At 37.2% G+C, this 24,921-nt stretch overlaps 1 protein-coding gene across 1 annotated transcript in view; it reads left to right on the top strand.

Moving 5' to 3' along the window:
• Positions 1-24,921, top strand: part of LOC132560353 (guanine nucleotide exchange factor subunit RIC1-like) — a 43,464-nt gene that overhangs the window by 6,491 nt on the left and 12,052 nt on the right. Inside the window, exons 6-26 of the mRNA XM_060225025.1 lie at positions 481-614; positions 1,842-1,933; positions 2,428-2,516; positions 3,534-3,678; positions 3,877-3,925; positions 4,845-4,997; positions 5,696-5,866; positions 6,396-6,506; positions 8,011-8,100; positions 9,534-9,699; positions 9,944-10,051; positions 10,564-10,694; positions 11,311-11,439; positions 12,746-12,842; positions 14,749-14,879; positions 19,365-19,411; positions 20,240-20,364; positions 21,174-21,316; positions 22,875-22,961; positions 24,031-24,115; positions 24,370-24,607. Coding sequence (XP_060081008.1) covers positions 481-614; positions 1,842-1,933; positions 2,428-2,516; positions 3,534-3,678; positions 3,877-3,925; positions 4,845-4,997; positions 5,696-5,866; positions 6,396-6,506; positions 8,011-8,100; positions 9,534-9,699; positions 9,944-10,051; positions 10,564-10,694; positions 11,311-11,439; positions 12,746-12,842; positions 14,749-14,879; positions 19,365-19,411; positions 20,240-20,364; positions 21,174-21,316; positions 22,875-22,961; positions 24,031-24,115; positions 24,370-24,607 — 2,521 coding nt within the window. The remainder of the gene's footprint in view (positions 1-480; positions 615-1,841; positions 1,934-2,427; positions 2,517-3,533; positions 3,679-3,876; positions 3,926-4,844; positions 4,998-5,695; positions 5,867-6,395; positions 6,507-8,010; positions 8,101-9,533; positions 9,700-9,943; positions 10,052-10,563; positions 10,695-11,310; positions 11,440-12,745; positions 12,843-14,748; positions 14,880-19,364; positions 19,412-20,239; positions 20,365-21,173; positions 21,317-22,874; positions 22,962-24,030; positions 24,116-24,369; positions 24,608-24,921) is intronic.

The following is a 24,921-nucleotide window of genomic DNA, read 5'->3' as shown; positions in this document are numbered from 1 at the left end:
AGCTGAAAATTGGTGTTTAAGTTAGGGAAACAAAGCTTAAAAAGTGTTGATATTTAACATCCTTATGAATAAGAAAAAAAATTACCTGGTGGCTATGCTAGCCATTTTGTTGTAATATGATTGTGCAATCATGGCTATCCTGAATGCCTATTTTAAACTACTCCAGTTCCACCTGTAGGATTCAGCCTTAACTTTCCTGTAGGTAGAGTTGTTATTTTTTAGGTCCATCTAAAATCCAACAGCCAACTTTTGAAAAAACAAAACAAAACATTTTAGAATTTTTTTCCAGTAATGAGGTATTAAAGTCAGATGACTGTTATGGTCCTTACAATGTTCCAACTGTTTTATGAATTGGTAGATAGTGATATGGGGGACTCATATAGCTTAGATGTTTTCTTGTTTCTGTCAGGTCATTCTTTGAAAATATTTAATATAGTTGTAATACCTGATTTTATTGTTGTTCAATATTGTATGTTACAGCGGCCAAGCTGACAGCAAGTGACGGTCATGTTGTCCACATGGAGTACAGTCCCATTATTGGTGGCTACATCATGGTCCTGTCAAGTGGGCGTGGCTTGTTTGTTATGCCACCTTCCTCACGAGTTGACAACAGTGTATGCATAAACACCCTTTTTTTAAACTCATCAGATATATTACAGTGGAAACTACTTCATGTCAAGTCAGTTAATGTCACATTTTTTCCTAGATATTCTATGTAAACCAACATCTGATCAACACTTAACATCTCTTCATTTTGCCAACTATCACATAGAAATCACAGGTAAGTGTGAGCAAGAAGCATGGATTTATGTCTCAAGGGCAATACACTTCTTAACATGTAAAAACATCATCACTGACAGACTGGCCAACTCTTCACACTTTGTGACTTCCGAACGTTAGATTGGCCGGCTTACCTGTAAGGTCCAGCTAAATCCAGAAACGTCTGGTCATTTGCTTTTTAAATGACTAGCGCAAAGCTATGAAGATGCTAAAATAACTGAATTGAACTTCAAGTTTCATGAACTGAAGTCTCGATGAATTGAATATATAAAGTTATCACATGAATCCTGAAAAGCTTCACGAGGATGCTTTGCTGATACAGTAAACATCTTTCTTAAATAATTCGTTTGGGATATATAACATATCTTATGGAATTAAGATTGAAAATTCATATCAGTTGTGCCATGATGCTTTATTATGAAACCTGCACAGTAATGGATTAATTGTGTGGCATGATATCAGCTGAAGACACTGAAGTGTCACATACAAATTTGACTTCTTGTAAACTGTGAATGTGACATGATCGTTCACCATAATTTATCATAGCAGGTTAGATATTTCACAGAATAAACAAACGAATGCTAAGAAAAATCACTGTGCTTAAAGAAAAACAGAGCAAGTTACAAATTTCTATCTTCAAACAATTTCAGTAAGAAACAAGTCAGTCTGGTGCATCAGAAAATAAACTTCCATGTTTAGACATCAGGAAAAATGTGTCAACTATTAACATCACATTCTACGTATCACATTTTTCTCTCACAAATTAAACATGATATTAAGTGGTTTCCAATGTATTTAAAATCATTTTCCTACAAAAATATTTGAATATTTTTTTATTCATTTTCTTGTGAAACTACCTATATATTAACCAAGCAGGCAGCTTTTAAGTAAAAATTCACCAGTTGATGACCCTAACAACCTTTAATGTGTTAACAGGCCTTTATGACTTAAATTAAAATAAATTTAAGTAAAAATACAACTACAGATGAATTATCTTTAAATGATACACTTTTGTTGTAATGGTATGAATGGCATTGTCTAACTCTCTGACTTGACTACAGGCGGCTCAGGGTGTTTGGGTACAGGACTTGAAGGATGCCACTTGTCTTTGTGTGAACCATCGATACAGACTGATGGCCTTCGGCTGTTGTAGGTAGGTGATGACTAAAACTCATAATTTGTCCAGTAAAACCTTGCTAGGTCATCTGATCTGAAGGGTCAGGATGATCTATCGTTCTATCTGCTCTGTGTGCTGTGTGTAAGCTTTTTTTCCCGCTGTTTGAGGGGGATATTAAATTGGATTCTGTCCGCCCTGTCTGGCATGGGCATTTTCCAGACCAGAAGTATAAAACTGTTCAAGATAGTACTCGAGTAGTTCCTTTTGCTATGAACAAGTTATCCTTTTTGATGTTTATTGTGCAATGGTATGATGTACATCATTTGTCCATCAACATTTTACTAAAAATAGCTACTAGTCATGAGTGACTGAACAGAGTTTTACCAAATTTTGTCAGAATCATCCTTAAGGAAGCAAAAACAAGAAGGGAAAGTGGAAATAGAGTAAATTGTTTTAAAAAATGCTTCTCCTCTTTGGACCTTGTTTGACTGTTTAGGTCCGACATTAATTATTTTGATATTATGTTTAAGTGGTGATGGGCATGTGTATGCCATCAATGAACTGGAGGGGACCATTGAACTGTCACATAAGCTGACTGTATCCAGCAGGGATTATCCAGGTAAAGTCATCAGTTAAACTATCATATAAACAATGTTAAACAGGGATTATCCAGGTAAATTTATCAGTTAAACTGTCATATAAACAATGTTAAACCGGGATTATCCAGGTAAATTTATCAGTTAAACTGTTATACAAGCAATGTTAAACCGGGATTATCCAGGTAAAGTTATCAGATAAACCGTCATATAAACAATGTTAAACTGGGATTATCCAGGTAAATCTATCAGTTAAACTATCATATAAACAATGTTAAACATCCAGGTATAGTTAAACTATCATATAAACAATGTTAAACAGGGATTATCCAGGTAAAGTTATCAGATAAACCGTCATATAAACAATGTTAAACTGGGATTATCCAGGTAAAGTTATCAGTTAAACTGTTATATAAACAATGTTAAACTGGGATTATCCAGGTAAAGTTATCAGTTAAACTGTTCTATAAACAATGTTAAATCGGGATTATCCAGGTGAAATGTCGATGAGAATTCGTACACACAAGAATTCAGTTGTTTTGATTTTTTAAGAGATCTAAATTAAATCACCGATAATCTTCCAAATGTGTGTTTGTCCTGATCCAAAAGTTCAATGGAGATAGCTAATGCTGGTTTCGAAACTGGCGTAAAATGCATGATGGGATGCGAGAACTAATGCTACTTTGCCAAAAAGTGGTAAAGGGTATCTGGAGTATACACAAGTTAGCCACACGGTGTGGCCAAAATGGCCTGGAATCTTTGATAAGATTAGTAAGCATTTTTGTTGGTTTTAGTCAAGCTGACTCATGCATGTTCATAAAACAGAATCACATTTATATATTGTAGTGTACAAGCCACAAGTAAGTTTCATTTTTACCTGGACTTGACGAGAAAATGATGACAACATGTAGAAGCTCTCTTAATCTCGTAAATTTGGGTCTTATTAATGTTTTAGATAGATAATAAGTATTTAAAAGTTAGGAAGAATGTCTAGGTTATTTAATGTTAGAGAATTATTGAGATATCTTACTCGTGTATAGATGCAGCCCAGATTGCAGGCCCAGTGCGCTGTCTAAAGTGGACTCCAGATGGCACTGCACTTGCAATGTGCTGGAAAAATGGAGGGTTTTCCCTGTGGAGCGTGTTTGGTTCACTGTTGGTGTGCACACTTGGTGGGGACTATTGGTAGGTTGGCTGTGTTGATAAGTCTAATAGTTGTCAAGTTATTTATTCTTGTATAATGCATTAAGTCTACACAGAATGGTATTGTGATAACAGACAAGACTTTTTAGTAAGAGTAGGAGATGATCACAAATGAAAGAAATGAAAACATCAAAAATATCTATATACTGTTACATCCAGCTTTATTTCATGGTTTTTCAGTTTCCCAAATGATGGTGTTCGTCTGTTCCCACCTCCTATCTGTTCACTGGTAAGTTTATCTTAACAGCCTTTAAGGGCAGGCTTTTCCACTCTTTAACATAAAAAATGGGTGTACTACATAGTACATTGAGATTGCACATCCTTGATACTCTGGGGATTACAATTGCTTTTGCTCTCTGCACCCCGGGAACATTTCATGGCAAAGTTGAAAGTTCAAAATGAAACACTTTGTGGACAAGACAAAAAGACTTGAAGGATCCTTTGATGTACATCAAATGAATCACACGGTCACATAACGTATATTGTATTGACTTTGAAGTTGGGTGTTGCTTCTTTGTAATCTTCAAAAGGAGCATATCAGACTGTGATTGGTCAGTTTTTTCTCCTGGAACCAATCAAATTACTTCTCCTGTGCCTTCCATTTTGCCATGACATGTTCCAAATTCAAGGCTTACTATCCCTAGATTACAGAGTTATTGGCCTTTCTTAAGATTCTGTGTCCAAAGCATAACTTTGCTTTTCATTTAAATAATGCTAAGGATGAGCCCCAGAAGGGAACAAATCCTTTAAATCCCTCCTCTGAGTAATGGCTGGATCCTGTTGGAGATCGCAGTGGACTGTTGTATAAATGGTCTGAATCAGCTTTGTGTGAGAGGAAAATATTTCCATAGGAGATATTTCAAATCATATTGTTTGCATTACATGAACAATATAGATAAAGTTATCTTCCTTTTATGAACAAGCTGCTTTAAATGACATGTCAAAATAAAACCAAAATTTTCATAGAACTCAGGTAATGGTTTAGACACTTTGCCCCCTGTATTTTAAAGTGAAAAAAACAGTAAAATTTATTTTAGAAATGAAGGTCATTTTAAGATTATTTTAGAAATAAAGGTCATCCAGTGTTTTGAGTGACTGTTATGTCACATTTGTGTTTGCTTTTGTCAAAAATACAGTTTGTTTAACAGGAATGGGGACTAGAGGGCTACCAGTTGTGGATGGTGTGTGAGGCGTTGGAGACAGAGGAAGAGGGATATGTTGGTTACCATGGACACGGAAACATGTCACACATCATGCAGTTCCAATTTGTAAAGAGTGCTTTAACTGTCAATCCTTGTATGGTAAGTTGTTTTTAATTATTGTTCCTGTTTCTTGTTATATTTGAAGGTCTGTAGTGAAAGGTCTTCCTTCTACTAGCTCACATCATCTGTCAACTTTTTCTACAACTACGCAGATTTTAACCATTCAACAGTACAATTCCTGTCAGATAATTGGTAAATTGTATCTTTCGCTGACACCATTTGTCTTCGTTTCTAATATTGTGACAATGACTGATCTCAGTTGTTCCTCATCTGTAGATCAGCTTCAATAACACTTTAATTGTCGATAAAATCATTGATGGCTAAACTCTCCTCCTCTGTCCTACAAATGTTCTCTGTTGCTTTTCTGAAATACACTGTTGACTCCTTCCCCCAAGCGGAGAGCTACTACAACTATTCTTTTGTTTTTTGTGTTGGATTTCCAGTATATAAGGCAGCAGTTTCCAAGCTGATCTTTAATTCACAAAATGTGAGCTCGATGCAGTGCTATATTGCCATTTGTTATGTTCCTTTTTACTGTGTCATCGAACAGGATAATTTTCCATCGTTAAACATCACATGAAACTGTGTGATCACGGATTAGCTGTTCACAACCTAGGTTCATCTTTCTTGCTCAAATGGAACTGACAAAAATTGGTGTCACTGGGTTGGGTTAAGGAGATTTAAAGGGAAATAAGAGGTAAACAAGGTAAGGATATTATTTTGTCTTCCATCTACAGGCAAACCATGAACACATTTTCCTACAAGGGGAGGACAAACTCTACATGAACACCAGTGATGTTTCCCAGAAATCTACTAGTCGCACTGAATCTCACTTACTTGTGGGCAACAAACATTGGCACATCATACCCATTTCCCATAGTTACCTCGCCACCAACTGGCCAATCAGGGTAAGTGTTACATAAACACTGGCACATCATAGTTACTTCGCCACCAATCAGGCTAAGTGTTACATAAACACTGGCACATCATAGTTACCTCGCCACCAATCAGGCTAAGTGTTACATAAACACTGGCACATCAACCAGACCCTTAGCCTTTTTATTGTATATATTTCACACATCAGCAAGGTGTATGAAATATATACCATATATGTTGTATTATATCAAAATAACTAATATCTCCTATGGACTATACCATAATAAAGGTTTATCTTTTTACTTAATTGATATTAAGAAATTCAGTCGATGGAATATCACAATAAGCAGCATATCATAATATCAGATATTATAATAAGTGGTCTTCACTGTAATACATATTATTGTATAGACATAGATATACACATCAGAATATATCCCAACTATATCCAGATTCCTCCATTAAAGCATGACGTCATCAACTTGTGAGTTTATTGTTGATCTTTACATTCTGTTGGTTGTCATAACGTTGAAGACCTTTATTCGCTCGGATATGTTATAGTATGCAGCAGTGGACAGAAGTGGTCAATACTTGGCTGTTGCCGGCAAGACTGGACTTGCCCATTATAACTTTCTTAACAGAAAGTGGAAGCTCTTTGGTAACGAAACACAGGTAAGAAAGTTGGCCTATATTTCAAGATATAAATATATATGCTTATTCAATACTTGAGTTAATTTTTCTTTCCATTCTATATACAGACAATTTCATATTCATTGATGATACAACAATTTGATCTCAACAAACAGCAAATACTAAAACTGAGTTTAAATAAAAAGAGACATTTTCATTTATAAAACAGAATGTTTTCATTCATTAAACAAGAATAGAACTTTTAACAGAGATTTACAAGAAATGAGCAATGATTAATTCTGTTTTGTCTCTGATAGATATGTATACCTTCATGTATATGTATTTTACAGATAGATTTAGAATGAAATGATCCACAACACAAAGTAGGTGTTAAATGTTCCAGCAATTATTCAAAGAGTGATACTTGATTAATTGAATTAAATAAAATATCAGAATTTTTTTTGTCAAGAATTGAAGACATGTTTTTATTATAGATACTGAAAACTGAAAAGTAAATACATGATAAAAGTCACCAGGATTTGTATGTTTTTACACTTTCGTTAGTTAGATTATTATAAAATGGTGGCGATGAATGTCTAACAACATCCAATTGTTGTTGGTTAATGTCATAACTTGTAAGTAAGCAATTAAATTTTAATCTTTGTCTAGTCTTTAATTGATCTTGTAACACAGAGTAAACGGCAGTTTTCTTTAGTAATGCCTTTGTCTTGTAATGCCTTTGTCAGGTAGTGCCTTTGTCAGGTAATGCCTTTGTCAGTTAGTGTCTTTGTCAGGTAGTGCCTTTGTCAGGTAGTGTCTTTGTCAGGTAATGCCTTTGTCAGGTAGTGTCTTTGTCAGGTAATGCCTTTGTCAGGTAGTGCCTTTGTCAGCTAGTGCCTTTGTCAGCTAGTGCCTTTGTCAAGTAATGCCTTTGTCAGGTAATGTCTTTGTCAGGCAATGCCTTTGTCAGCTAGTGCCTTTGTCAGGTAATGCCTTTGTCAGGTAATGTCTTTGTCAGGAAGTGCCTTTGTCAGGTAATGCCTTTGTGGAAACGTGTAAAATTCTGCCAAAACTACAGTATATCACTTACATTTTGCATGGGATTTATTTTCAAATTAATAAGTGAGGAGATTAAATTCTTAATTCAAATTTCTCACTATTATTTGTGCAAACAATATCAATCCATATATCTAGTTGCCCATCATTTTGGAATTTAAAGTAATTTTGCGACCATAGTTCCCAAATTATGTATTTCGCTAATGTGTCTGAAGAAGTCAGTTTATGAAATAAATCACAATACCTAAGTGATTTACAGTGTGTATTTGCAGTACAAATAAATTAAGAATCATCAGATGTCAGTGACTCTACTATCATAGTCAAAGATCCAGGGAAAAACTCTGATACATGGAAATGCATTAAATGATACAAATCTTTGTTGATGTATTTTGGTAGGTACATCAATGTCATTTCAGGTCATCAGTGTGACGATTTTGTACATGTGACTCCGGAGGTATTGATAATGACCTGATGTATTTGTTTGTTATAGGAACGAGACTTGGTGGTATCTGGGGGTATGGCTTGGTGGAAAGATTTTATATGTGTGGCATGTTACAACATTGTTGGGCAGAGAGATGAGGTAAGATGTTGTGAGATAAAGATCCTTCTGTTATTCTTGATCTTTCAGGAGTTACAATCACTTTAGATTTCATCACCTAAGGACATTGTCATTGCAAGCTTGATGTAAAACATGGAAATAGCAAAGAAATTTCCCTTTTCGATTGAGAATTGTTTGAAGCACCAGCATTCATCCTCATAGCAACCGTAGATGTTGTCATGGATACATATGATGGAAATCAATGAGAAAAGCCATGAAGAGATATCTGGCTGGAAGCTTTGTCTTAACACACACAAGTGTCAGCAATCATAGTCAACATGTGCATGTAACTAAACAATGTTAACGAAAACAATGGATATTGTAGCATACTAATAACATTTCTAGTGTCACTGACACAGACACATTGACACTGATGGAGAATTGGGGGTTATCTCAAAACCATACTAATAGACATTTCTGGTGTCACCAAAACAGACACATGATGGAGAATTGGGGAGTATCTTAAAACCATACTAATAGACATTTCTGGTGTCACCAAAACAGACATATTGACACTGATGGAGAATTGGGGAGTATCTCAAAACCATGCTAATAGACAATTCTGGCATCACCAACACTGACAAAGACACATTGACTTGACACTGACAGAGAATTGGTGGGGGGGTTAGGGGCGGGGGGGGGGGGGCATCTAAAAAACATACTAATTGTCATTTCTTGTACTTTAATTGGCAGCATTCCATTTTCATATACTGTACATGTATAGTCAAAATGTTTGGCATTTTATGTTTTTAAAGTACAAAGTAGAACTATTTTCTCCAAAATTTACTAATTGCCATAAACAACTGATTGGATTTTACCACATTTGGTTAGAAGCAGTCTTTAAGAATGCAATCAAATTTTGTATAAATAGTGGGTCTCTGTACCAGGGGGCCTGAGGGGGAGTTCCAAAAACGAGAAATTTTGACATCCCATTCCTCCAGTAGGATTGATTAGATTTTGCCCAAATTTGGTCTGAAGCATCCTTGGGTGAGGGAAATCAGTTTCATATGAATGATGGATCTTGGCCCCCTGGGCAACTGTCGTCTCTAGAATTTTGGGATGGAAGGGAATCCATTTGTATGAGATTTGGATCTTTGGTGTTAGGTGTGAAGTCCAATAGGGAAAATAGGAGGAATTCTTTAAAATCCTACTCCTTTAGGAATGATAGGATTTACTCCCAAGTTTGGTCTGAAGCATTCTTGGATGAAAGAGATGCAAAAGAAAACCCTTGACAGCACTCCAGTAACTTCATTCCTTTAGAAAAGTTACACAAATTTGACCATCTCCATTAATAACTTTATTTGAAGTGGAACTGCAAGGGTTTGTTTTAATGCTATATTGATTATGTCTGTCAATGCAATAGGATAAGATTATTATGAAAATAATGGGTTATGTATGTCTCTTTTTTATTCCAGATAAAGTGCTATCCACGTAGCTGTAAACTTGATAACACCTTCGCCGTTAGTACAAAGGTGCCTTCCCAGGTTCTGTTACTGAACACATTCCGAGATGTCCTAATTGTGTTCTGTATAGACTCTCATATCATGTTATACAATCTGGAGAGAAAAAATACCCAATCCAGTAAGTTACAATCATGTTGGTAAAGATAAAATGTTGGAAAATTTGATATTTTATAAAAGACATGAACTCTTACAGTATGTTGTACATGATTCATTATTTGTTGTCTTTTTGGCTCGGAGTATCAGGACTTTTCATTCCCCTCACTCAGCTTTCCTCAAGAATCATTTCTTCAGATACTCTGCAAAGTGACCAAGTACTCCAGTTTCTGACACACGTTTAAATAACAATATGTTTGATGTTGTAGATCTGATGTTGGAAATAAATAAAGTACAGGAGGTTTCTTTGAACAACTATGTGCCACATCCAGTGTGTGTGACAGGATTGGCCCTTACCTCATTAAAGACAGAATATGGTAGGGGTGTTTTATATGTTGGTGATTTGATCCTCATCGATACAGTCTTATCAGGGTTATGTTTACATAATATTGATGAGTTCATGTGATGTAGTATATAATTAGAGAGGATAGTATGGTTGGTTTTATACATAATCTATCTTATACTTCATTAATTGCAGGATATTGTCCAAATCTGGTACATCCTGCTTGGGTGAAGTGAAATCAGTTTTTTAGAAACAATGCATCAAACCCCCTTTTGGAGGAGGGACAAACCTAATAGGGGAAATAGATACAAGTGTTTCAATACTTTTCCTATAGTTTAGATTGATCATTTTAAACAAACTAAACCAGTCGAATGGTACAGGCCATAAAAGCCTCTTGTTTAAGTGCACAGCATGAAATAATGGGAGAGAACTCTCCCTGAACAATAGATGGTATTTTGCGGACATAAATCAGATTATCAATAATATGTTATGCTATGTATATCTTTCTTGAAAGTGAAATACTATTTATAGTACCTCTTTTTACAGGTACAAGGTCCCAACATCACAACAAGGAGGCAGAGAGCTTACTACTAAGTGTGGCAGGCAAACTGCTTATGTTCCAACGAGATTTGTCAGGGCCACAGATCAAAGATCCCAACCAAACCAAACACAAACTTGTAAGTTCTGATTTATTGGTTAATCTAGTACACCCTTTTTAGGTCACCTGAAACAAAGTCTTATGGTGACTTATTGTGATACCCTTTTGTCCAATATCGTCCGTCTTGCATCTGTAAACTATTCACATTGTGAACTTCTGGAAAACTCCTGAATTGATTTCAATGAAATTTGTTAGAAACCTTGCCAAAGGTAAATATAAATTGTAAATCATATGGTCCCCATCCCCCAGGAGCCTGAGGTGCTGGGCCAAAAAGGATCAAATTTATTGAAATTTATAAAAATCTCCTTTTCCATGCCCGAATATGTTTGAATCAGGTTCTCTTCATAAATGGAAGTGTCTTCTGGTCTCACATTTGCCCCTTGGGAGGGTTAAAAGTTTATTATAGTTTATATAGGAAAATCACATTTTTGAGCATAATTTGTGTATTTTCTGTTGGAAATAGATCAAACTTGGTTAGTATTGGTAGTATAGGATGACATTTTCTTATCATGCACATATTGACCCTGGCTGACCCCTTGGGGCGGGTGTAAAGTTCACTGAAGTTTATATATGAAAATGACATTTTTAGCTAACCTGTTTAATGAAGTTCTGTTATGTCAAATTTCTCTTTCCAGCCACAATTTTGTCCACCTTCAGTTGTAGCCACCAGCATGGAGAACATGTGGACTACATCACGAGCAAATCAGGGTAAAATGCAGCTAATGGAGGCTTTATGGTTAGGCTGTGGGGCTCAGGGAATGAAGGTTTGTATAGCAGAATGTTGTATAGTATGGTTAGGCTGTGGGGCTCAGGGAATGAAGGTTTGTATAGCAGAATGTTGTATAGTATGGTTAGGCTGTGGGGCTCAGGGAATGAAGGTTTGTATAGCAAAATGTTGTATAGTATAGACTTCTGCGTACTGGTGAAACAAACCCACTTCTCCCCGCCAATTGTGTGTGAGTTGCTTATCATATTACACATTATTTAAGGCTGCAGTGAACCTACTCTGATGAGTTGGTAGTTAAAGTTCCAAGGTTAAGGCCACAGGCTATATATAAATAGATGTAGTGGGTTGTTACAACATGATTCTACCTAAATATGACCAACAATGAATATTTAATGTTCTGTTACTGTAAAATTGAATGGGAAATTTTAAGTATTCATATCCAAATGCCCATGATCAGAAAAAATATCTTGGATATGGGTCATGCGTACAGTGGATATGGGTCATGTGTACAGAAGATCAAAATTCCTACCTTAAGCAATATACACTAAACACAAATGTTTCCCAGCTTCAAATTCATCTCTGTTTGTATGTTCCCTATAAAATGCCTAACTCTCTGTTTGTATGTTTCCTATAAAATGCCTTATTCTCTGTATGTACTGTATAAAATGCCTTATTCTCTGTATGTACAGTATAAAATGCCTAACTCTCTGTATTCTCTCTATGTACTGTATAAAATGCCTTATTCTCTGTATGTACAGTATAAAATGCCTTATTCTCTGTATGTACAGTATAAAATGCCTTATTCTCTGTATGTAAAGTATAAAATGCCTTATTCTCTGTATGTACTTATTCTCTGTATGTACTGTATAAAATACCTTATTCTCTGTATGTACTGTATAAAATGCCTTATTCTCTGTATGTACTGTATAAAATGCCTTATTCTCTGTATGTACTGTATAAAATACCTTATTCTCTGTATGTACTGTATAAAATGCCTTATTCTCTGTATGTACTGTATAAAATGCCTTATTCTCTGTATGTACTGTATAAAATGCCTTATTCTCTGTATGTACAGTATAAAATGCCTTATTCTCTGTATGTACAGTATAAAATGCCTTATTCTCTGTATGTACAGTATAAAATGCCTTATTCTCTGTATGTACTGTATAAAATGCCTAACTCTCTGTATGTACTGTATAAAATGCCTTATTCTCTGTATGTACTGTATAAAATGCCTTATTCTCTGTATGTACTGTAGAAAATGCCTTATTCTCTGTATGTAAAGTATAAAATGCCTTATTCTCTGTATGTCCTCTATAAAATGCTGAACTCTCTGTCTCCAGGTGTGGTTACCACTCTACCCTCGTGATGAAACTAAGACATTAAATTTTATGTCCAAAAGAATCATGCTGCCGTTTAGAGTGGACATTTATCCATTAGGTAAGACTGTTATTCCATTGACATGTAAATCCATGATCATCTTGTATTCTGTGATAAAGCAAATTTCCTCATGTACTTTTTTCAATGAATAGTTTAACTTTTGTCAATTTTGCCCTTTTGCCAGGAAGATGAAAATAACTTGAAGGCTGAAGAATTTATTTAAAGCTGAAGTATTATCAGCTTGAGCCAGAGGTTTATGTGAGGTATTGCTCTGATGCTCCATCCACTGGCTAAAATTCATCGTCCATTAACGTTGCTGGACAGATTTTGATGAAATTTCGTGTGAATGATCAGTATTGTGATGTTATGTTTTGTATTGTAGCGGTACTGTTTGAGGACACTGTGATGTTATGTTTTGTATTGTAGCGGTACTGTTTGAGGACGCTGTGATGTTGTGTTTTGTATTGTAGTGGTACTGTTTGAAGACGCTGTGAAATTGTGTTTTGTATTGTAGCGGTACTGTTTGAGGACGCTGTGATGTTGTTTTTTGTATTGTAGCGGTACTGTTTGAGGACACTGTGATGTTATGTTTTGTATTGTAGCGGTACTGTTTGAGGACACTGTGATGTTATGTTTTGTATTGTAGCGGTACTGTTTGAGGACGCTGTGATGTTGTTTTTTGTATTGTAGCGGTACTGTTTGAGGACGCTGTGATGTTATGTTTTGTATTGTAGCGGTACTGTTTGAGGACGCTGTGATGTTGTTTTTTGTATTGTAGCGGTACTGTTTGAGGACGCTGTGATGCTGTGTTTTGTATTGTAGCGGTACTATTTGAGGACGCTGTGATGTTGTGTTTTGTATTGTAGTGGTACTGTTTGAAGACGCTGTGAAATTGTGTTTTGTATTGTAGCGGTACTGTTTGAGGACGCTGTGATGTTGTTTTTTGTATTGTAGCGGTACTGTTTGAGGACACTGTGATGTTATGTTTTGTATTGTAGCGGTACTGTTTGAGGACACTGTGATGTTATGTTTTGTATTGTAGCGGTACTGTTTGAGGACGCTGTGATGTTGTGTTTTGTATTGTAGCGGTACTGTTTGAGGACGCTGTGATGTTGTGTTTTGTATTGTAGTGGTACTGTTTGAAGACGCTGTGAAATTGTGTTTTGTATTGTAGCGGTACTGTTTGAGGACGCTGTGATGTTGTTTTTTGTATTGTAGCGGTACTGTTTGAGGACACTGTGATGTTATGTTTTGTATTGTAGCGGTACTGTTTGAGGACACTGTGATGTTATGTTTTGTATTGTAGCGGTACTGTTTGAGGACGCTGTGATGTTGTTTTTTGTATTGTAGCGGTACTGTTTGAGGACACTGTGATGTTATGTTTTGTATTGTAGCGGTACTGTTTGAGGACGCTGTGATGTTGTTTTTTGTATTGTAGCGGTACTGTTTGAGGACGCTGTGATGTTATGTTTTGTATTGTAGCGGTACTGTTTGAGGACGCTGTAATGTTGTTTTTTGTATTGTAGCGGTACTGTTTGAGGATGCTGTGATGTTGTGTTTTGTATTGTAGCGGTACTGTTTGAGGACGCTGTGAAATTGTGTTTTGTATTGTAGCGGTACTGTTTGAGGACGCTGTGATGTTGTGTTTTGTATTGTAGCGGTACTGTTTGAGGACGCTGTGATGTTGTTTTTTGTATTGTAGCGGTACTGTTTGAGGACGCTGTGATATTGTGTTTTGTATTGTAGTGGTACTGTTTGAGGACGCTGTGATATTGTGTTTTGTATTGTAGCGGTACTGTTTGAGGACGCTGTGAAATTGTGTTTTGTATTGTAGCGGTACTGTTTGAGGACGCTGTGATGTTGTGTTTTGTATTGTAGTGGTACTGTTTGAGGACACTGTGATGTTATGTTTTGTATTGTAGCGGTACTGTTTGAGGACGCTGTGATGTTGTTTTTTGTATTGTAGCGGTACTGTTTGAGGACGCCGTGATATTAGGTGCTGCCGGTGATGCTATAACTTACCAGTACCATTCAGCAAATGATGCTTCGCCAAAGAAACCTACACATATTCTACCTTTCTGCATTCTGGAAAGAACTGTAAGTAAAACAAATGTTAATGAATATAGATATATATAGATATATATAGATATAATATATATTGATGTCGTTTTCTCCAGGCCTGGATTTATATAATACACTTACACTGGTACACATTAATTGTTCAGAAAGTCCCAAAACTACTCAGTTATCAATTTTTGTTCATAATGGAGAAACAAGTATAAAATTTTGTATTTTATTATATATATATGTAAAATTACTTACCATTTTTCACAGTTTGGTGTTTCCTATCTTAATGCATCATTAATTCTTTATTCTGACCTCCAACAAATCTGTTGTAGAAATGATGAATGTTTATTTTGAGACAGTGATGGTTGTCTGGGGTTGCTGGGTTGTAGAAATGATGAATGTTTATTTTGAGACAGTGATGGTTGTCTGGGTTGTAGAAATGAGGAGTGTTTATTTTGAGACAGTGATGGTTGTCTGGGGTTGGTGGGTTGTAGAAATGATGAATGTTTATTTTGATGCTGTGATGGTTGTCTGGGGTTGGTGGGTTGTAGAAATGATGAATGTTTATTTTGAGACAGTGATGGTTGTCTGGGTTGTAGAAATGAGGAGTGTTTATTTTGAGACAGTGATGGTTGTCTGGGGTTGCTGGGTTGTAGAAATGATGAATGTTTATTTTGAGACAGTGATGGTTGTCTGGGTTGTAGAAATGAGGAGTGTTTATTTTGAGACAGTGATGGTTGTCTGGGGTTGGTGGGTTGTAGAAATGATGAATGTTTATTTTGATGCTGTGATGGTTGTCTGGGGTTGGTGGGTTGTAGAAATGATGAATGTTTATTTTGAGACAGTGATGGTTGTCTGGGGTTGGTGGGTTGTAGAAATGATGAATGTTTATTTTGAGACAGTGATGGTTGTCTGGGGTTGGTGGGTTGTAGAAATGATGAATGTTTATTTTGATGCTGTGATGGTTGTCTGGGGTTGGTGGGTTGTAGAAATGATGAATGTTTATTTTGAGACAGTGATGGTTGTCTGGGGTTGGTGGGTTGTAGAAATGATGAATGTTTATTTTGAGACAGTGATGGTTGTCTGGGGTTGGTGGGTTGTAGAAATGATGAATGTTTATTTTGAGACAGTGATGGTTGTCTGGGGTTGCTGGGTTGTAGAAATGATGAATGTGTATTTTGAGACAGTGATGGTTGTCTGGGGTTGGTGGGTTGTAGAAATGAGGAGTGTTTATTTTGAGACAGTGATGGTTGTCTGGGGTTGGTGGGTTGTAGAAATGATGAATGTGTATTTTGAGACAGTGATGGTTGTCTGGGGTTGGTGGGTTGTAGAAATGAGGAGTGTTTATTTTGATGCTGTGATGGTTGTCTGGGGTTGGTGGGTTGTAGAAATGATGAATGTTTATTTTGAGACAGTGATGGTTGTCTGGGGTTGGTGGGTTGTAGAAATGATGAATGTTTATTTTGAGACAGTGATGGTTGTCTGGGGTTGGTGGGTTGTAGAAATGATGAATGTGTATTTTGAGACAGTGATGGTTGTCTGGGGTTGGTGGGTTGTAGAAATGAGGAGTGTTTATTTTGAGACAGTGATGGTTGTCTGGGGTTGGTGGGTTGTAGAAATGATGAATGTGTATTTTGAGACAGTGATGGTTGTCTGGGGTTGATGGGTTGTAGAAATGATGAATGTTTATTTTGAGACAGTGATGGTTGTCTGGGGTTGGTGGGTTGTAGAAATGATGAATGTGTATTTTGAGACAGTGATGGTTGTCTGGGGTTGGTGGGTTGTAGAAATGAGGAGTGTTTATTTTGAGACAGTGATGGTTGTCTGGGTTGTAGAAATGATGAATGTTTATTTTGAGACAGTGATGGTTGTCTGGGGTTGGTGGGTTGTAGAAATGATGAATGTTTATTTTGAGACAGTGATGGTTGTCTGGGGTTGCTGGGTTGTAGAAATGATGAATGTTTATTTTGATGCCGTGATGGTTGTCTGGGGTTGGTGGGTTGTAGAAATGATGAATGTTTATTTTGATGCTGTGATGGTTGTCTGGGGTTGGTGGGTTGTAGAAATGATGAATGTTTATTTTGATGCTGTGATGGTTGTCTGGGGTTGGTGGGTTGTAGAAATGATGAATGTTTATTTTGATGCCATGATGGTTGTCTGGGGTTGGTGGGTTGTAGAAATGAGGAGTGTTTATTTTGAGACAGTGATGGTTGTCTGGGGTTGCTGGGTTGTAGAAATGATGAATGTTTATTTTGAGACAGTGATGGTTGTCTGGGGTTGCTGGGTTGTAGAAATGATGAATGTTTATTTTGATGCTGTGATGGTTGTCTGGGGTTGGTGGGTTGTAGAAATGATGAATGTTTATTTTGAGACAGTGATGGTTGTCTGGGGTTGGTGGGTTGTAGAAATGATGAATGTTTATTTTGAGACAGTGATGGTTGTCTGGGGTTGCTGGGTTGTAGAAATGATGAATGTTTATTTTGAGACAGTGATGGTTGTCTGGGGTTGGTGGGTTGTAGAAATGATGAATGTTTATTTTGATGCTGTGATGGTTGTCTGGGGTTGGTGGGTTGTAGAAATGATGAATGTTTATTTTGAGACAGTGATGGTTGTCTGGGGTTGGTGGGTTGTAGAAATGATGAATGTTTATTTTGAGACAGTGATGGTTGTCTGGGGTTGGTGGGTTGTAGAAATGATGAATGTTTATTTTGAGACAGTGATGGTTGTCTGGGGTTGCTGGGTTGTAGAAATGATGAATGTTTATTTTGAGACAGTGATGGTTGTCTGGGGTTGGTGGGTTGTAGAAATGAGGAGTGTTTATTTTGAGACAGTGATGGTTGTCTGGGGTTGGTGGGTTGTAGAAATGATGAATGTGTATTTTGAGACAGTGATGGTTGTCTGGGGTTGGTGGGTTGTAGAAATGAGGAGTGTTTATTTTGATGCTGTGATGGTTGTCTGGGGTTGGTGGGTTGTAGAAATGATGAATGTTTATTTTGAGACAGTGATGGTTGTCTGGGGTTGGTGGGTTGTAGAAATGATGAATGTTTATTTTGAGACAGTGATGGTTGTCTGGGGTTGGTGGGTTGTAGAAATGATGAATGTGTATTTTGAGACAGTGATGGTTGTCTGGGGTTGGTGGGTTGTAGAAATGAGGAGTGTTTATTTTGAGACAGTGATGGTTGTCTGGGGTTGGTGGGTTGTAGAAATGATGAATGTGTATTTTGAGACAGTGATGGTTGTCTGGGGTTGATGGGTTGTAGAAATGATGAATGTTTATTTTGAGACAGTGATGGTTGTCTGGGGTTGGTGGGTTGTAGAAATGATGAATGTGTATTTTGAGACAGTGATGGTTGTCTGGGGTTGGTGGGTTGTAGAAATGAGGAGTGTTTATTTTGAGACAGTGATGGTTGTCTGGGTTGTAGAAATGATGAATGTTTATTTTGAGACAGTGATGGTTGTCTGGGGTTGGTGGGTTGTAGAAATGATGAATGTTTATTTTGAGACAGTGATGGTTGTCTGGGGTTGCTGGGTTGTAGAAATGATGAATGTTTATTTTGATGCCATGATGGTTGTCTGGGGTTGGTGGGTTGTAGAAATGATGAATGTTTATTTTGATGCTGTGATGGTTGTCTGGGGTTGGTGGGTTGTAGAAATGATGAATGTTTATTTTGATGCTGTGATGGTTGTCTGGGGTTGGTGGGTTGTAGAAATGATGAATGTTTATTTTGATGCCATGATGGTTGTCTGGGGTTGGTGGGTTGTAGAAATGAGGAGTGTTTATTTTGAGACAGTGATGGTTGTCTGGGGTTGCTGGGTTGTAGAAATGATGAATGTTTATTTTGAGACAGTGATGGTTGTCTGGGGTTGCTGGGTTGTAGAAATGATGAATGTTTATTTTGATGCCGTGATGGTTGTCTGGGGTTGGTGGGTTGTAGAAGTGATGAATGTTTATTTTGATGCTGTGATGGTTGTCTGGGGTTGGTGGGTTGTAGAAATGATGAATGTTTATTTTGATGCCGTGATGGTTGTCTGGGGTTGGTGGGTTGTAGAAATGATGAATGTTTATTTTGAGACAGTGATGGTTGTCTGGGGTTGGTGGGTTGTAGAAATGATGAATGTTTATTTTGATGCCATGATGGTTGTCTGGGGTTGGTGGGTTGTAGAAATGATGAATGTGTATTTTGAGACAGTGATGGTTGTCTGGGGTTGGTGGGTTGTAGAAATGATGAATGTTTATTTTGAGACAGTGATGGTTGTCTGGGTTGTAGAAATGATGAATGTTTATTTTGAGACAGTGATGGTTGTCTGGGGTTGGTGGGTTGTAGAAATGATGAATGTTTATTTTGATGCCGTGATGGTTGTCTGGGGTTGGTGGGTTGTAGAAATGAGGAGTGTGTATTTTGAGACAGTGTCTGGGGTTGCTGGGTTGTAGAAATGATCAGGACCCTGAAGTTGTTGCTCTGTTATAAGTTTCTATACACCATGTCTTACAGATCATTTTCATTTCTGTTTCAGAGTCAAATATATCTTCATCATATTCTCAGACAGTTGTTACGAAGGAAGTAAGTAAACTAATGCGTCTAGCTTGTAACGCTTGCTCACTGTTGATTATCAATGATTATAGAAGGTTATAAGTTATAAGGAAGTAAGTAAACTACTGTGTCCAGGGCTCTCACACCCCAGTTTTGGACTTGGGCCCAGGGGCCTTAGAATCGGGGAAAATAGCGGCGTTTTCCTTAGAATTAGGAACACTTGGGGTCTAAATTGGGAAAAAAAAGATATTATATTGCATTGGGAATTCGGCCCCAAATCTGGCAGATCAAGAGCCCTGGCGTCTAGCTTGTAACGCTTGCTCACTGTTGATTGTCAATGGTTATAGAAGGTTATAAGGAAGTAAGCATGATACCAAAGAACACCTATATACTCCTGATATTTGTCTCACCAGATTCACCATATTTCACCTTGATTTGTTTAAACAAAATCAATATTGCATAAATTGTGGGTCTCTGCCCTTGGGACAAGAGCGGCTGGGCCAACTAGGGGAGGTTGAGCAAATTCTTAAAAATCCTACTACCCCAGTGGGAATGATTGGATTATGACCAAATTTGATTTGAAGCGTCCTTGAGTGGACAGGACCCAAATTAGTATAAATAGTGAACCTTGAACCCCAGAGACAGGATGTAGGAATGATTGGATGTTTTGAAAATTTGGTGTGAATCATCCTCGGGTGAAGGGAAACAAGTTTTGTCAATTTTTTAAAATCCTTCTTCTCCTGAAGGATTGATTGGATTTTGTCCACCTTTGCTACATGTACATGTATATATATGTCCTGTATCATTTGTCTCCATTGTCACTTCACACTGGTAACCTTTGACCCCCTTGTGATACAGCTTGGGAGTAAATGCGCTTGATCTGGCTAGGAGCTGTACAGAGCTTTCCTACTTTCCCCATGTGTTGGAGCTTCTACTACATGAAGTTCTGGAGGCTGAAGCCACCTCCAAGGAACCAATACCAGGTAAGATTTTATCAGAATTTCGGAGATTTTGAAACATTCTTGGTGAATTTCTGGCTTAGTATTTGGTCTCATACTTAGCTCACCTGCTGACCTGTGACTCAGTGTCCAGTGCTCACTAGCTCAAACTTATGCTGTGGCTCAGTGTCCGTGGTCTGTCTGTCGTTTGGCATCAACTTTTTGCTTTAAAATGCTTCTTAATAGAAGAGGAATGGGGTCCGATGGGATAAATCTATAAAATCTATTAATTTCTTCATAATCTATATTGTTCTACAGGAATTTCAGGATATTGTCCAAATTTGGTCTGAAGCATGCTTGGATGAAGGGAAATAAGTTTATATAAATGATGGGTTGACCCATTCTGGCTAGAAAGGAGAGGCCTCATATTCGACATGTAGGAAATTCATCAAGTTTTCCTATAAATTGCTACTAGTCATGAACAGCAAATTTTAACCAAATGGTCTTAAGCATCCTTGAGTGAAGATTAATTGATTTTGTATAAACAAATTTTGTATACGTCACCTGGTGACCTGAGGGGCAGGGCCCAACGGGGAAAATCTATCAGTTTCTTCAGGAATTGCAGGCTATTGTTCAAATTTGGTCTGAAGTGCTAAATGGAAAGGAAATCAGTTCTGTATGAATGGTGTGTCTGAAGCCCTACCCCAGGACCAGAGGGTGGAAATATAGCAACTTGGTCAATTTTCTTATGATTTGATGTTAGTCAGGAATGACAGTTGATTTTAGCAATCTTTTGTTGTTTCAGGTGATTACTGCTACATTCTAACCATTATCTGCTTTCTTTTGGATTCCAGATCCTTTGCTTCCAAGAATTGTAGCATTTATCCAGGAATTCCCGGAGTTCTTACAAACAGTTGTTCATTGTGCCAGAAAAACAGAAGTGGCCCTCTGGCCATATCTGTTTTCATCTGTGGGGAACCCCAAGGACCTGTTTCAGGTATTTTAATCTGTTGTTTTTGAATCAGTGACTAGATGAATCAGAATCAAGTATTTATTTCCTTGCTGAATTTATGTTGTACCAGGATTGTTTTGTAGTAAAATTAGCCCAAAGGACCATTAGTGAGCTTGTGGCAAATTGTGGGGAATCATTCCTTAAATTCTGAAAGTTGATTCAATCTCTGGGGACTTGGGGAAGTTAAATAATATTTTGCTTTAAAATGCTACTCTTCGTTAATGTTTGAACAGCTTTCAACCAAAAATAGATTTTGATTAAATATGGTCTGAAATATTACCAGAGAGTGGCAATGATATCAGATATGCTTTAAGTGATCCTGAGATTGTCCTGACCAAATGTTATTTTTTTCTGTTTAGTCCAAAATCCGATATAATTAATCTTGGGACAAATATTCTTTTTTCTGAGTTTTGTGATATGATTGTGCAACCTACCATTTATGAGTTTCTGATCCTTTCTAAGGATGTTCATAATTTGAATTCATCAGATTTGTTAGACCACCATCAGAAAATTGTGAGCTATCCTAATTACCTTTTGTCTGCGGTTTGTCCATTCATCCATCCATTCGTCCATCCATTCGCCCGTGCATTCGTCTGTCCATTGATTTTCAGATGACCGATAAGGGCCTTGACTCTCTTGTTTCCATTGTCCTGTCTTCTGTGAGATCAATTTGTTGCTATGTAGTATAGGCAACATACATAGCAGTGCCATATAACAGGCATCTGTATCATTAGACACTGCTCCCTACTAAACACACATTTTACTTCAGTTACTGACATCAGCAGGACATGAAATAAGGACCCTCCAAATCATGTTCACATCAGCTTTAGATTTTCTAGCCAAACTCTGGCTACGGTTTAATATTTCTGTCTTTTTTAATGTGTTGTCATTAAATGGTGAACTAACCGCTCTTTGTCTGTAGTAAATCAGCTGTCGATAAGTTATTATTGTTATCACTATTTCTGCAGAAGTACTGGATGGATCATTCTCAAAGTTAAGAAGTAGCTTCCCCTTGGTCTGTTGCTGTGCTTTTTTGATTGTGGGATTGATTAAAAAGATGAAGTGATTCACAGGCACCATCTTGTATTTTGATGATGAAATTTTATGGCTTTTTAATGAGGAAGTGTTGGATCTTTTGTAAATTTCAAATACAAAAAAAAAAAAAAAAAATTTTGGACTGATCAGAATGACTGACGGAGGTCTGTCTCTTTGACAATGAAAGTTTATTGTTGCTGTTTCTTGAGAAGCACTGGATTGATAATTTCTAGATTATATATATAAAGTTAGAACAAAATAGGTAGGTAGTCTGAAACACAATGAGAGTGAACTCCACTAACCTAGCTTGTGCAGGTCAAGGGTAACCTAATCAGCTGTAGACTTTGATGATAAGATGGCGAGATATAAAGTATATTTATCCATAGGTTTAATAGGTTAACAACTTACTAACAACCAATAAGGTACAAAGATCCTTCAGAAATTTCTTGTATTACAGGAGTGTTTGATGAGTGGAAATGTGACATAAATATCAATTTTTTTATTTCAGGAATGTTTGATAAGTGGAAAATTAGAGACGGCAGCTTCATACCTCATCATTTTACAGAGTCTAGAGAAACCAATCGTCAGTAGACAGGTGAGGGAAGACATGCGTAATGGTTGTTGAATCTGTTGGGGAGTTCAATAGATGTGGGGTATGGGGAGTCCAATAGATGTGGGTAATGGGGAGTCCAATAGATATGGGGTATGGGGAGTCCAATAGATGTGGGGTATGGAGAGTCCAATAGATGTGGGGTATGGGGAGTCCAATAGATGTGGGGTATGGGGAGTCCAATAGATGTGGGGTATGGAGAGTCCAATAGATGTGGGTAATGGGGAGTCCAATAGATGTTGGGTATGGAGAGTCCAATAGATGTGGGGTATGGGGAGTCCAATAGATGTGGGGTATGGGGAGTCCAATAGATGTGGGGTATGGGGAGTCCAATAGATGTGGGGTATGGGGAGTCCAATAGATGTAGGGTATGGAGAGTCCAATAGATGTGGGGTATGGGGAGTCCAATAGATGTAGGGTTTGGAGAGTCCAATAGATGTGGGGTATGGGGAGTCCAATAGATGTGGGGTATGGGGAGTCCTATAGATGTGGGGTATGGGGAGTCCAATAGATGTGGGGTATGTAGGGCTGGAAAGCTGCTCAATACGTATGGGAGAAGGGATTTCAGCTTATGGTAATGAATCTCTGTGAAATCTTTAAATTTTTTGAAATATGAATGAATGAATGAATGAATGAACGAAGGAACGAAGGAATGAACGAACAAACAAGTTCAAATGATAAGAAAGTTCTTTTAATTTGATTTCATTAGATCACATGATCCAAACTGTTGTACTTGTGAGTTTTTACAATGGCACATCGCTGTTTGTTTATCTGTCTATCAACAATTTTCCCAACCAATTGCTACTAGTTGTGAACAATGGAACAGATTTTGATCAAATTTGGTCTGAAGTATCCTTTGGAAACAAAAATCAACTTAGGGGCTCACAACTTATCAAGCAACCCTCTGCCCATTCGAGCTGACCAGAGATTTAGCATGTTATTTTGTTTTGGAAAATAATACTTCAGGGTATGTTTTCTTTTTTTCAATAAAAGTTCATCTTCATCATTTGTCACCAGACATTAGTTTGATATTATGGATTTATTTTACTTGCAGCATGCCACACTGTTATTAGATTCATCACTGGACAAGGGCAAATGGGATTTAGCTCGAGACTTGGTTCGATTCCTCAAGGCAATAGGTAAAACTATCAAATATTTCATTGTCTCATGCTGCTTGGCGAAGTAACTGTAGAATTGTTCATCTAGAACAATCCAAGGGATCAGGTTTTTGTTAAATCATTAATGATTTTTTTTATTGTCAAATCTTGAGTTTTTTACTTCTGTGAGTTTTTCTATGGGCTACATTGTCCTGATCTAGAAACAGATGAATGGTTTCTGTACATTATGTTTGATTAGATCTTGATTGCTGAACCATGTTGGTTTTCCATCACAGATCCTTCAGATGTTGACTCTCCCACAAACCTGTCCTCAATAGGCAGAACCACGGGGTATTCCAGTCCTCCAATATCACCACCAGACGCAGACGGATTCAGCTTTACAAATGTCAGTAATGTCAGCAATATTAATCGTGTACGAAGTTCCAGTGTGACCTCTACAGACTTGGTTCAGAATGTCCGAGTCAAAGAAAAGCTTAAACACACGATGTCGGACAACCCAGTCCATGGAAGACGGTGAGTCAGTGTATTCAAAAGTTTTAATGCGATGATATTGTCTTGTGATATGGTCTTTATACATACTATGTAAGCTCTGACACCTTTAATACATTCTCAATTTGGTCCATATAGACAGTGAAAATTTAGATTTTTAGGACCCTGATTATCCATACAAAAATAAACATTTTCATGGCAATAATTGCATATTTTCAAGCTTTTCATTGCCTAGAAAGTTCTGCATGTCCATGATATTGAAAAAAAGTTTCATTTTTAAGGTCATGTGACTGTTTTATGCCTCTGGTCATCTTATTTGTGTTTGTGTTAACGTTTTT

The sequence above is a fragment of the Ylistrum balloti genome, unplaced genomic scaffold (assembly GCF_031769215.1).
Source record: "Ylistrum balloti isolate Yb309-2 unplaced genomic scaffold, AGI_CSIRO_Ybal_v1 Utg371052, whole genome shotgun sequence".
Lineage (NCBI taxonomy): Eukaryota > Metazoa > Mollusca > Bivalvia > Pectinida > Pectinidae > Ylistrum > Ylistrum balloti.
This window is presented reverse-complemented; position numbering and strand designations above follow the sequence as displayed.